General features: G+C 35.0%; 1 protein-coding gene across 2 annotated transcripts in view; it reads left to right on the forward strand.

Moving 5' to 3' along the window:
* ZNF385D (zinc finger protein 385D) overlaps positions 1 to 13357 on the forward strand; it is a 324809-nt gene that overhangs the window by 72498 nt on the left and 238954 nt on the right. Inside the window, exon 1 of one of the 2 annotated variants that reach the window (XM_029961875.1) lies at positions 5812 to 5836. The exons of the other annotated variant lie outside the window; for it this stretch is intronic. Coding sequence (XP_029817735.1) covers positions 5827 to 5836 — 10 coding nt within the window. The 5' untranslated portion in view covers positions 5812 to 5826. Of the gene's footprint in view, positions 1 to 5811; positions 5837 to 13357 lie in introns of those variants that run through there. 2 annotated transcript variants of the gene reach the window in all.

The following is a 13357-nucleotide window of genomic DNA, read 5'->3' on the forward strand; positions in this document are numbered from 1 at the left end:
TTCTGTTAAAGTCATTGGCAAAGTCTACATAAGTTTTGGACCTGAAGGATTCCTCAGATGTTTTTAAAGTATGCTTCTTTAGAGACTTTTAATTTTTTTGTTTGTTTTCGTTAGAATAATCAGGATTAGGAGGGGTTAAGCTATGTTCTGTTCTTTCACGTACACTAGTGGTTATTGTGCAGGCATCGTGGTGGTTATCCTTTGTTACTGAGAGCCTGAACTTAGAGTTCTTCTAATAGAGTCTTCTAATTGAGCATGGAAATCCTCTTTTTATGTTCTGTTTTGGGTTTTCTTTCACCTGTTATTTTTCCCATTATTCATGTTCTAAAGCTTTTATATTTTTGAGGAATAAGAAAGTTTGGATGGAATTACAGATAACGACTTTAAAATTCTGAACCACAGGTCAAATCAGAGCCCTAGGAACATGTTTGTGACATTTGCATATTGGAGGAAAATTACATATTCACAGAGCAGTTACTGAAAAATATCCCAGAGTGATTGTGCAGATCCTTGCTCTTTGATTGGCTAATGATAGGTTTTAGGCAATCACACTAAAAGGAATAGTACATTATGCAGTTATTTAAAAATTAACTTGTGCAAATCAGACATATAGTCAACCAGAATGCAAGTAAGTAGACACAATTTGAGGAAAGAAATAGTCAAATTATTTCAGTAAAGTAACTACCCTTCTGATTGGAAATGATTGATGTGTCTTTTTTGAAACTAAAAAAATCATCTTCCAAGAATGAGAAAGCATGGAGATTATCAGTGTAAATTTTAGGCCAAACTATACATTAGATTTTTTGGGATTTAGAAAAAGATATGCCATCTTTACCAGCTCCATCTACATTGCCACTTGAACAAGCAAACAGGTTTTAGTTTTGCTGTTAATTCAGAGTATAAGATGTAAGCTGAAAGGCTTGGACATTACTTTTTGAGATGGGATGTTCTCACAGCGAAGAAACCATTTCCCTTTGTCTCTCTGTTTCTTTGACTTTGAATTTATTTTTCCTGAAAAATAAAACTGGGACAAATAGCAACTTGAGCTAGCCAATATACAAATATTTTAAAGGTGAATTTGATACTGCTACTTTTTGTTCATTGGCCTTGTGTGTGTGGACAAGATCAAAGAAATGGTGGGTCCTAACAGCTGCTTTACAACAGTTTCAGGTTGCTAAAAACTGTGAGGACCTCCTTATCTAGTCTATTGCTAGAGAGCAGGCTGATTTTCTCAAGGATCTTATAGATGAAAAAAACATTGATTAGTAGGTGCATTTGAAGAAATGTAAAGCAAACATGTAATTTGAAGGTTAATACCCACACAGGAATTGACTAGGGACTGTTTTTATTCATACTGTGTTTGTCACATGAAAGGTGATTTAAAATTACAAAAGAATGTTATTTATTATTTCCTTTAAATCTTCACTAGAGAACAAACATTGATTTGTTGCCAGACCTTTTTCTGTCATTTTCTTGTTCACACTCTTCCTTAATTTTGTTAAATACATACTGAAAATAAAATGCTGACTGTTTAATCCATGCAAAAGCATTTATTTAATTCATCCTCTCTGAGGTTCATCTTGGAAAAACAGTCTTCCAGCTCTAACTGCTGGTAAATAGTTTGAACTTTTAAATGCAAAAGCTTTAGAGGCTTGCTTTTATAAGTCCCATCAACTTCCTGTTTAGTGGTGCTGCCTATGAAGTGATTCCTGTGTTATTTTGGATAAACGGGCTCAAAGAGAATAGCAGCTGTGATGATTTAATGTTCTTCACCTATTTTAATCAATTAAACATCTGGCCCTCTGACTTTTCACTTGATAATTTTGTTTAACTTTTTGTTTTTGAGATATAGCTCTACCAGAAAATTCTGCCTATATCTAAAAATATAAATGATGGTTGAATAATGGAGACCTTCTTGTATGTAGACTAGAGACAGTGAATCTCACCATGTTATCAAAAGCATTATTCCAAACATGGTGTGCACTATGCTAAATGTAGCTGCTGGACCTAATATCCTTTCAGAGTTTTCTGTGGGACAAACTACTTCAATAGTTAGACTCCAGAAATCTTATCCAATTTTAAATGTAATACTTGAGGAACGTTGTGTTCCTCCTTAGAGTTACAGAGAGACTGTGTAACTGATCCGAAAATTCAAAGATCTGAAAAGTAAATCTAAGCATGTGGTATCATCTGCTGACAAGAATAATGAATTTCCAATATATGGATTTAAGTCAAATAAGTTCTGCATGTTTATACTGAAATAATGTTCATAGATGTGCAAATAAAAATTACACACAATGGCTAATTACCTGTTAACTGTTACCTTTATTATACTACAAACATTTTGCAAAATATTATGGTTTAACCCCAGGGGCCAACTAAGCACCACACAGCTGCTTGCTCACTCCCCTGTAGTATGATGGGAGATAATCAGAAGAATATCAGTGAGAAAACTCATGAGTTGAGATAAAGACAGTTTAGTAGGTAAAGCAAAAGCCATGCACATAAGCAAAACAAAATGACGAATTAATTCACCACTTCCCATGGGCAGGGAGGTGTTCAGCCATCTCCAGGAGAGCCTGGCTCCATCACACGTAATGGCTACTTTGGAAGACAAATGCAATTCCTCTGATTGTCCTTCCTGTTCTTTTCTTCCCCAGCTTTTATACACTGAGCATGATGCCATGTGGTATGGAATGTTCCCTGGGTCAGCTGGGGGTCAGATGTTCTGGCCATGTCCCCTCCCAACTTCTTGTGCACCCCCAGCCTATTCATTAGTGGGGTGGTGTGAGTAGCAGAAAAGGCCCTGACGCTGTGCAAATCCTGCTCAGCAATAATGAAAATAAAAATAATGAAAAGCACTTTAGCTATTTTCTACTATTTTTTGTTCTTGTCCTCTCTTTTTTGTTTCTCCCCAGGGTCTTTATGAGTTCTTTCCCAAACAGCAGAACTGCTGGAATTTAGTGCTAACATTCACAGAAGGCTCTAAATCTTCGTACTGTTGAGGGAAGTAGCATGGCTGCTAAGCACATGGAGCTTTAGGTTTTCAAGAACGAGTCCTCCTTGGAGTGTCACTGTGTTACTTTGGGGAAGCTAGCAGCCAGAATGAATTATCTACAGGAAGATTGCACAGAAAAGCTGTATGAATTTGTTCATTCTTTCATCAGGCTGTCTTTAGGACTGGGTTAGGAAACATAAGATTCATAGATAATTTTTTTAAGTCCTAGTAAAGACATCCTCTTATTTTTCTTTCAAGCCCTGTTCCACCAGGTGGAATATTCTTAGAAGGACTCCACACTCCTCCCAGTATGTCCTATATTGCTGTTGATTATACTAAGGAAGAATAAAATCTAAAACTTCCTTCATTTCCAAACTCAAACCGCATCCAAATTAAGTCCAGTTCAGTGGCATAAATTGGTGACAGAATTTTTATTTTTACATATTCTTTCTCTGCAATTTAGATTTACGTTTTATTCACTTAAAAACATTTGGACTACAATATGTTGTACATTAATTATTAACATATTAGAATAGCATGATTATTTTCTATATTCCTTTCAATGTGTTTATTATCTCCAGTGAACACGTGTTCTGTAGATAGATTGCCCGTCACAAGGGGTTATGTAGAAAGTAACAGAAAGGGCAGATTGTGTTATTCTAGCACCAAGGAGATATGATCACAAGTGACATTCTTTGAAGGGCTTAAGTGACTGGTATAGCTTAGAGTAAATTGCTATTTTAACAGTGCAAAGGTGCTGGAATCTGCTCCCTAGCGCGCTCTACTATAGTACAGCATAGTTCAATTCCCTTTGCAATGAGCTCTGCCACTCATGCTCTTCTGTGAAGACATTAAATAATGACTGAAATTTAATTACTATTTGACTGGCAGTCAATTGGCTGTGATTTATGATGGACAGGTTTCCTAGTTGTAGTCCATCAGTTGTCATCATAAAATATTGTTGCACTAATTGGCATTTTGACCAACATTTGGGTAAGTATTAATCCTGTGTCTTGCCACAGTATTCTTGTGGTCCACACTGGTAGTCCTCTTCTTCATTGTGGCTAGCAACTAGGTGATTCTCTTGCTTTTGTGTACTGGAGAAACTCATTCCTCTCTATTTCTGAGCTTTGCCGTATGTAACAGAATTGACTGAAAATGAACGATTCAGGAATGACATCAAAATTTTGCAAGATGAGACTTATTGTAAAGAACCCTACAGAGAGATCAGTTCTAAATTAGAGAAATATCCATGCATGACCCAATTTCTGCTCCTGATCTTTTTCTAAATATTCATGACATGGTTTTATGATAAGACAGTGTGGCAGGTAAAGGCACATGACTATTGTATAGAAATGTCAAAGAATGAACAGAAATGGAAATAATGAATAGTGCCATGATTATTTGCCCAGAAAAATAAAGTTAGTATCAACAGAAAGGGATGATAATATTGCATGAATAGCTGAGAGTCATGCAAAGCAGGATAAAGGAGGATGAATAGGAAGGGTGGGTGTCTCACTTAACACTGAGTCATTTTCAATGTATTTTATGATAAATTGGGGGAAAAGAAATGCACTGTTCTTGTCAATATTATCTTTGGTTCAGGTGATATCATGTTGGAATACAATCAAAATATAAGTACCTTTGAAAAGAAAAAATGAAAGTCCGTGACTAGACTAGGTTGCATTATTACCAAGTTAAGACTTGTTAATAATACATAGGCTGTACTTTAATTCATTTTCATAGTTACTCATACTTACTTTGTTTTTGAGTACACAGAGCTTTTATTTCAATGAATAGCAAGTAAAGTCCTGTTATTGATAAAGGAAATTCTCGTGCACTGCACCTCATGTTTAAGCTTTTAAAAAAAGTTGTCATTGCATAGTTCAAGAGAACATAAGATGCTCAATATTTCTATGCAGTAAATTGTCAAAGACAAATGCCAATTCCATACATCAGGTTTTTTTATCAGCTTTCAACAGTGAATTCAAGGTTATGGGAAAAATAATAAAAGAAATATGCATTTACCACCATTCTTCTTGCTTATTTCATAAAGTAGTCATTAAAATCCAGTGTTGCCTACTTATTGTCAGGTTCTCTCCCTACTGTTTGTGATAGCTTTAGAATAAAATCTTCTATATTTTGTCATTTGAAACTCCTTTATATGTAAGTTTTCTACAACAAAGGCAAGGAGAGTAATTTTATTAAAATGTGCCATATTAGATGTCAATTACAGTTCATAATAAAGCTTGAGAACCCCCCACCCATCATTTACCACGTGATTTTTTAGATGCTAAATGTGCATTTTAATGTAAAAGGCAAGAGCAGAGAGCTCTCCTGTTCTTCAGTGACACCAAACCCAGGGGCTCCAATACGCGGCAGCCAAACGCCTTATAGAACGCAACATGAAAAGCTTCAGATTAACTGTATTTAGATGCACTAGTTTGATGTAACAGCAGCTTGCTTGAATTAATGTCCTGTGACAAGCCCTTCCTTGCAAACCTTTAGAAGCAAACTGTCTCTTTGTCTACATTTTAAGCTTGGCTACAGCCTCGGTAGATTCTGCATTGTTTCTCACATACTGTTTTTTGGACAAAGTCGAATTATCAGCTATGAAGGACTAACTACCCAAAGGGTATAAACCCAATTGCTAGTGGTTTATTCAGCTTTGACACTTCGCAGTGTGATCCTTACTGCCTTTTGTAAAACAAGCAGACAAGGGAAAGGCTCCAGAGACTTTCTTCTATTTATTCTGTAATAGTTTTCTTGCCACGGGAGGCTTAAGAAGATTTGTACTGCCTGCTTTCTTTTCATTAGCAGTGAGTGCAATGCTGTTGGGTAAGTTAATGTGTGAGACTATAAAAAGAAAAGCACAAGAATTTGGAAAAAAGGTGTATTTTCTCATTAATCCATTTTTAATGTTATTTTTTCTTTATTTATTCTGTATGGGGTGCAGACAAAAATAAAGTAATATGTAGCAGTTTAGATATTTTCAGTTGTTCTCTGCCAGACTGAGAATTAGAATCTAGCTGTTTCTTGAATGCAATACTATGCTTCACTGGTTTTTGGCAGCAGCATGTTAAAATTCTTGTTATTAGACTGACAAAGAAACCTGATTGAATTTTCAGCACAATCATACTTCCTTGTCATGAAATGTAATAATATTTAATGATGTCTTTGTATTTCTGTATGCAAAAAAAAATGCATCAAGCTTTGAGCCTTACTTTGACCACTATGTTGCACTAACCTTCTATACTTAAATTACTGTTAAATGATTTACTCTGTATTTCATTCTGAATGTTTACTTTAAAGAAAATTGAGCACATTTGTTAAAAAAACCCCAAGTTTGGCAAATGGATTTGTACTTTTCTTAGTACACTAGCTGTTTGCATCAGATTAAAATTTGACTCTCAGCATTTTGATGGTTAGTTTTGTGTGTTGTGACAGTTAACATGTAAATATTGTTATGGATAGAGAGAACAGAATTTTAAAAAAAATATAAGACCATACCACGACTATTTTTATCATTTTTCCAAAAACTCTGGGCTCATAACATTTGCTAGGAACACTGCAGAATAAATGGCAAACATAAATTAGACTTAGAGATTAATCCTTTTAGGAGGTTAGTAATTTGTGTCTGATGGATTGATGGGTGGTAACTCATGTAGGACATACATGTTTTCTTCATATATGAAGAATGAACCTGATGATAAATGTTAACAGTCGTTAAAGGATTACTGTTTTCTACATCTCTGAACTTTTTAATCATTGCTGCTCATCAGCAACAAATGTAATCTACTTTAATTTTTTTGTTGTCTGGTCTATTATGCGTGTTTGTGATCTTCTCCTTTGTCCCCAAACACACATATAAACTACTCTTCTGGGATATAAGGAACACTAGTGACTTAAGAAAAATGCTGGTAACTCAGCTAAAGGAATTATATTTTTTTTCCTTTTTCTAAAAGTGAGTAAGCATAACAACTGTTCTCTGCCTGGTAGACAAGCAGTTCAAGATTTCTAAAGCAAATCTTAGTCAAATGTATACAGGCAGGGTGTGGTTTTTTTTAAATGACAAGTTTTATTGTTGAGTTTTTTTCCAGACAGTTACTAGTATACTCTTTGACATTTTGAAATATTCATGCAGAGATAACTGTTGATAGATGTAACTCAGCACTATTTCATATTTATAGAAATCACATTAACTCCAGCCACACTTGTCAACAACTCTGCTCTTTTGATTCCCAGTTGCGCAAGAACTGTAGCTTGAAGCATTATCAGTATGTGATATAATTAATCAAGAAAACATTTATACTCTGTTTTATTTTTATTTGCATGCTCATTACTACATATTACCAGACCCAGTTGTTCAGCCCTCAGAAAACAACAGTCACTGCTTGGTGGTTTAATTATATTCTATTTCTGCTGTTTTAATAAGACAGAGACATGATTCACTGGAGGCTAGCATAGATCATATCCTAAAAATGGCCTTTAGTCATTAGAAGTTATATAGGGAAATAAATCTCCTTTCTTAGACAAACAGTTGGTTCTGAAATAGAATTTATTATAATTTTGTACGATGCAGGGTTTTTTCGTCCAGAAGGTATTTCTTTTCCCATATTTGATCATGCTGGTGTTTTATTTTTGTTGCCTACAATAGCTTAGTTATTTGGAAAAGAGAGTTTCTTGCTAAATCTGCAAATCTGCTTGGTGATGGTACAGGGGCACTTGCAGTTTGTTGATCAAATTCTACCAGATAACTCCAAGATCTTTCCTAGCATAATAATCAGAACATCTCTGTATAGCAGAGTGAGCAAACATATGTACAAGCAGCACATGAGCACATTTTAAAAAATTTAATATGATTAATCTGTTGCCCTCCTTCCTTTATGAAATATGCGTTAGGGCTCTCACAGCTGCTGACTTTCCTATTCCACTTCCTTGTCTTGCTTGCAAAGACCTGTCTTTGTTAAAAGTTTTATCCCATTCTAAGCATGGGATAAAATTCTTGCACCACTGAAGTCAATATCGACATTTAGCACCTGAATAGAGTCAATTTATCACAGCATTAACTTTATGAAATAGTCCAGCTTGCAGTGTGGAAGTCAGAGGAAGAAGGGAAATTTGCTACAATGATCCAAGCCTAAAGTTTTGGAGCCATACCCTACAGGAGTGGGGAGTGACACAGAGGTGTTATACTTGAAAGGAATTCAGTGTAATTCTGATTTAGTTCACTATACTCTACATTTCAAATATTTCTGAAAATATTTCACTTAAAAAATGCAATGAGCACCTTGAGAATGCCATTCATAAACTGATAAATACAGTAGTTGTATTTCTGCTGTTGCAAACAGTTAAGTAGCATTTTCTTTTTTCCATTTAAAGGTCCTAGCTACATACATTTTTATAAGACATGTTATATTTATAGAAAAAAAAATCTTTTGCATGGCCCGAATATAACCTGTAATAATCTTTTTGTAGAGACTATTTTAACTGTCTCCAAGGACTCTGATCAGCATTCTTCACTCTAACTCCTGTTGAGTTCAATAGGCATTTTCATGATTAAATGAACCAGTAAGGAATGTTGAACAGAGCTAGCTTATTCAAATGCAAGCAAATCTTTTAGACTATATTTTCATTGGGGAATTAACGATCTCGATATTACACACAGAAGAAGCTTAAGCTTTTGTATGGTATTTGGGTGCCAAAAAGATGGCATCTATGATTTTAGAACTATTTGTTATTTTGACAGTGTTTCTCCAGGCTACACTGCACTGGATAAAACCTTAATTTTACATAACAAATAATGAAATATTGCTGCTTCACTGTCTCTCTTCACATGATTAAAAGAGATTAAATTTGCTTAACATCACTTTGCATTAGTTCCTGATGCTATATCTGCTATTGAATCCTACTGTTGATTTTTGAAATATGTGTATAGAATTTATCTTCTTCCTATAACACAGTCTCCAGTTGGACAATGAACTGAGAGGTGGTCATCTTATCAAATGTTATCCCATCATTTAAGTGAAAGAATAATCAAGAAATTGAAAAATAGCCTGGGAAAGAGTTCCTGGTGTTCAACTAAAATTTTCAACTACAACACTAACATACCAATACTCAGATTTCAAATTTGCTTCTATCAAGAACTGCTTACCCATCTATTGGATACTCTTGCAAGAACTGCCTTTCTTGACTTGCATAATTCAATTAGGAAACTGTTTTGTAAGGAAGAGTAGATAATAAATGGTGATCAGGTGATTGCTCTGTTAATAAGGATATTATGCGGGTTGCTGAAAGGTAGATAGATAGGTTACTGAAAGATGGGTAAATAGGATGCTGAGGAGGAATGCTAGTTAAGGGTACAACATATTTCCATTGTTCAAAAACATAAAATTTGCTAGGTTAGGAAAATTCACAAACAAGAGTTTTTAATAAATGTGACAAGATTCATTGCCTTTGGAGGTGCCAAATGTATGAAGGGAATTTGCTGTTTAAAGAGAACTTTCATTGAGGAATAAATTTTCCAGATCATATGAGACAGATTTAATGGAAACCTCTATAATTAAAAACATAACATCTGCAATGCTTTTATTTAACAGTATTGTATTGAAGAGGAAAGAGTTCTTTCAGATGAATTGATTTACTTTGGGGCATTCTACCCCATTGTGATTAGAAGATAATACTGCAAAAACTGCAATTACTCCATCATATTATTGGGATGCTAACTTGACCTTTGAGTATAAGAAAGTTCTTTATGCAACTCCTTTTTGTATAATTTCAGGTCTCCACAGTAATGGTGTAATCAGCTCTTTGTCCACACTGAGATTTCTGTTTCAGAGCTCCTCCTGGCCCACTCCTTGAAGTAGTGTAAGACAGAGAATGTTTATTGTTTTTATGAACAGACCTCTACTTTCCAGGATTTATTTTTAACTCCAGCGGGAGACTAGTCTTTCTACACATATTCTGCTTATCTTTTTCTGTTTCTGTATCCTAGATGCTTCCTCAAACATTTATTCTCAGCCAGTTGTTCCTGTCCTCTTTTCGTTCCTCTGCTGCATCGAAGAGCAGTTGCTGTCGCACATTCTCTTTGTGTACTGTCATGTACTGTGGGTAAATAAATAACTTAGAAATAGTTTATGGACTTAACATCTGTGATCAGGCTCTGATATTCTGTACCACATGACAGAAGGAGTGCAAATAGAAGTGGGAATGCAAGGGAGTAATATGTGTTTCAAACAAAAGTGAATATTAATTAGCATCAAAATCAAAGCTGAAATGTATCTTTCATGAACCTGAGTCCTTTACATGAGATGAAAACATGACATATATGCACATACATACATGTATCTCATATAAAGAATATGTATGTCTCATACATTTTAGATAAATATTAAACAGGAACAATTGCTGAGAGTAACTGTTCTCACATGAATAAAGTTCTGTAGAGAACTTCACTTTTTAGAAAACCATTTCAGTTTGGTCTGACAGGTCTTGATAGTTGGTTTCATGGGAACTGTTGAGAACTTTAATTCAAAGCACTATTATGTTGAGCTGTGTTACAGCTCTAGCTCCATTCCCAGATCAACAAACACTTCTCTCACAGGCTTACTTGAAAGATTTTAGCAAGGTGTTTATCTGTGATAAGTTGTTATTGCTTCTGATATGGGAGGTCCTTGGTGGCCAGCCAGAGAATCTTTGTCTAAGTCATTTGTCCTATTAAAGCATCTTTCACAATAGCTCTCTTGAATTCAGCAGATTTATATTGTTCAGGTTTGATAAGTGGTTCATTGATCAGTTTTCTTTCTATGAAGAGAGAATGCGGTAAAAAAGCTTAATCTCTGCTACTTTTACTTATCCTGACTGAGAGTAATGCAATATGATACACCTATTTTTTGTGAAGTTTCTTAGGCTAGACCTGAATGGGTACGTTTTATGGTCCATTTGACATAGTCTGTATATCCGTTCATACTAGAACTGATATCCTTTTTATCAAAGTCCATCTTTCATGTCACTATATAGAGATTTATTTTATGATTTTTCTAAAGCAGAGAACTGGAATAGTACTATTAACAAAAAAGAGAGTTCAGTCTCCCTGTCATTAGACTGACTTGGTTCAGCACCTCTTGCATGATACAGCTGTATAAATCTTTAACCTCTGTAGAAGTACCCTTTAAATCAAGAACAATAATTGAAAAAAGGATAAATGTGCTGGAATCACTTGAGAATGCTTCTGTTCATGATGTTGATGCTTCTGTTCATGTGTCTGTGAAGAGTCAAGCCATTAATAAAATCTATGGTAATTCACATATTTAATAAACATTTACCTAATTTTAACTAGTCTCTCTTCACTGACTTTTCAACACACAAAGAAATAACTTTCCCCTGCTCCATGAGGTAGCACAAATTTTTTGTATTATATTCTTGTGGGTTGATCTTTTAAAAGCTAGGTATCTTAACTGAAGAAGTCTGTGTACAGGAGATGATCAAAATTACTAGCATTCCTATGGCTTAACTTAGTTACTGGTGGGCTTTAGTAAATGGTGATGTGCATGTTCTTACCCAAACTGTTCACTGAAATTTAGCATCTTAAATAACATTCATAAATTTGGACAAGAATTTTCTGTGTCTACCATATTAAGCACCTGTCTTCCTATACAGCAAAACAGATTTGTAATAGTTGGATTTGGAATTCCAGATTAGCATCAAGAAACTGAATTCTCTTACACTTTTTCTTCTTGGCTTTAAACAGTGACCTGCGCTAGGAAAGAATGACTTTGTTTCTATCGATTTCACTGCCAAAGTTCCTTGGGGCTACAGAGGATAAGGCTGATAGGTTGGAGGGAAAGCTGTTACCTTCTCACAGTTCTGAGATAGATAAAGTTCAAAAATATCTTGCAGCTGTAACAAAGGAGAAGAATTTCTTTGCATGTTCTGAAATTTATTCCAAGTATTACTTTGAAGTATAAATTAGTCCCCTAAAAATAATTATATGAGTGCTTTCTTGGCTGGGAGAAGGATGACCTATATATATATATATATATATATATGGCTTACTGGGCATGGGAATGAATGGCAGCTAGAGAATCTGCTCCAAAGAAAACTAAGACTGCAGTTAGCCTTTCATCAGGACAGGTTTCTGGCACTGTTACCACTCTTGAATGAATCTGGTTTTACTTGCTGTTAGGTATATTAATTAACATTAATTTTTTCTTTAATCGGGCCATTTTCTTCTTGATATATCAGAAGTACTTTTACTACATAGAATCTTGTTGTTATAGTCTCCTAGCAACAGGAACTTTTCCTAAACTGACATTTGCAATCTCAGGAGTTCTCTGTGCAAATTACTTTGAATAGCCTTAATTTTCCACAGAATTTCTAAAACTTAATCAATCTTTTCTTTTGTTAGTTTGATTTTCTAACAAAAGCATATGATTAAGTTATTTCCTGAGCCTTGATTAGAGTATCATCCCAAATGTGAATATTTCAGATCATGGCACCAATAAAATATCTCAACCCATTCTGCCTACATCTTGAATTAGTCAAGTTACTAAGATGTATTAGTTCTCAAGCATACTCAGAATCAGTGATCTTCAAGAGAACTCCAGTTGTTCTTTTAACTGACAGAGAACCTCTGCAGTTACTGTTAATCAAAGCCATTGATCATTGTTAACAAATTTTGTACCAGGTGTTCTCACTGCCTGACATTTGGAAGTGGAAACAGAAGGAAAGTGGAAATATCTATTTGCAAACATCAGAATACTTTATGTGGTCATAAGAGTGCTCTGTTACATATCTAAGTAGATAAATTAAGAGGCAAAATCTGGAAGCAGAAAAGACATGAAGTATTTATTTATGCAAAACCAAAGCGTATCAGTAGAGAATGGTGACAATTACAGATCCAGATCATACACAGTGGTCCACTGAATACTCTGTAGACATTGACAGCTTTTATGCTCTGAGGCTCCCTCCCATATAGCTGCCTGGGATTACAAATAGACCTGAAACTGTTGGCATCATCATTAATGTGTATGCAGCAAGCACCTGTGCAGTACATACAACAGAGTTGTCTTGAACTGTAAGGTCCTAGTCATGTGTGCTGTAGTCATGAACAAAATTGACTGTCATGCGGCATTCAGATTACAGCAGCAGTTTTGCAAGGGTATCTGATGTTTGGATACTCTGGAAAAAAGTTTTTTTCAAAATATTCTAGGGTCGGTATTTCCGGAAGAAAAGTTATTAAGTATGGGGAAATTTAGAGGCATGTTAACACTTGGATTGGACATCCTCGTAGTGATCTCTGAGTTCACCTCAATTCATTGTGATCAATAAAGCCGTTCAATGGCTGAATTGCTATGTTGG

Source organism: Manacus vitellinus, unplaced genomic scaffold (genome assembly GCF_001715985.3).
Source record: "Manacus vitellinus isolate BGI_N305 unplaced genomic scaffold, ASM171598v3 scaffold_3_pilon, whole genome shotgun sequence".
Classification (NCBI taxonomy): domain Eukaryota; kingdom Metazoa; phylum Chordata; class Aves; order Passeriformes; family Pipridae; genus Manacus; species Manacus vitellinus.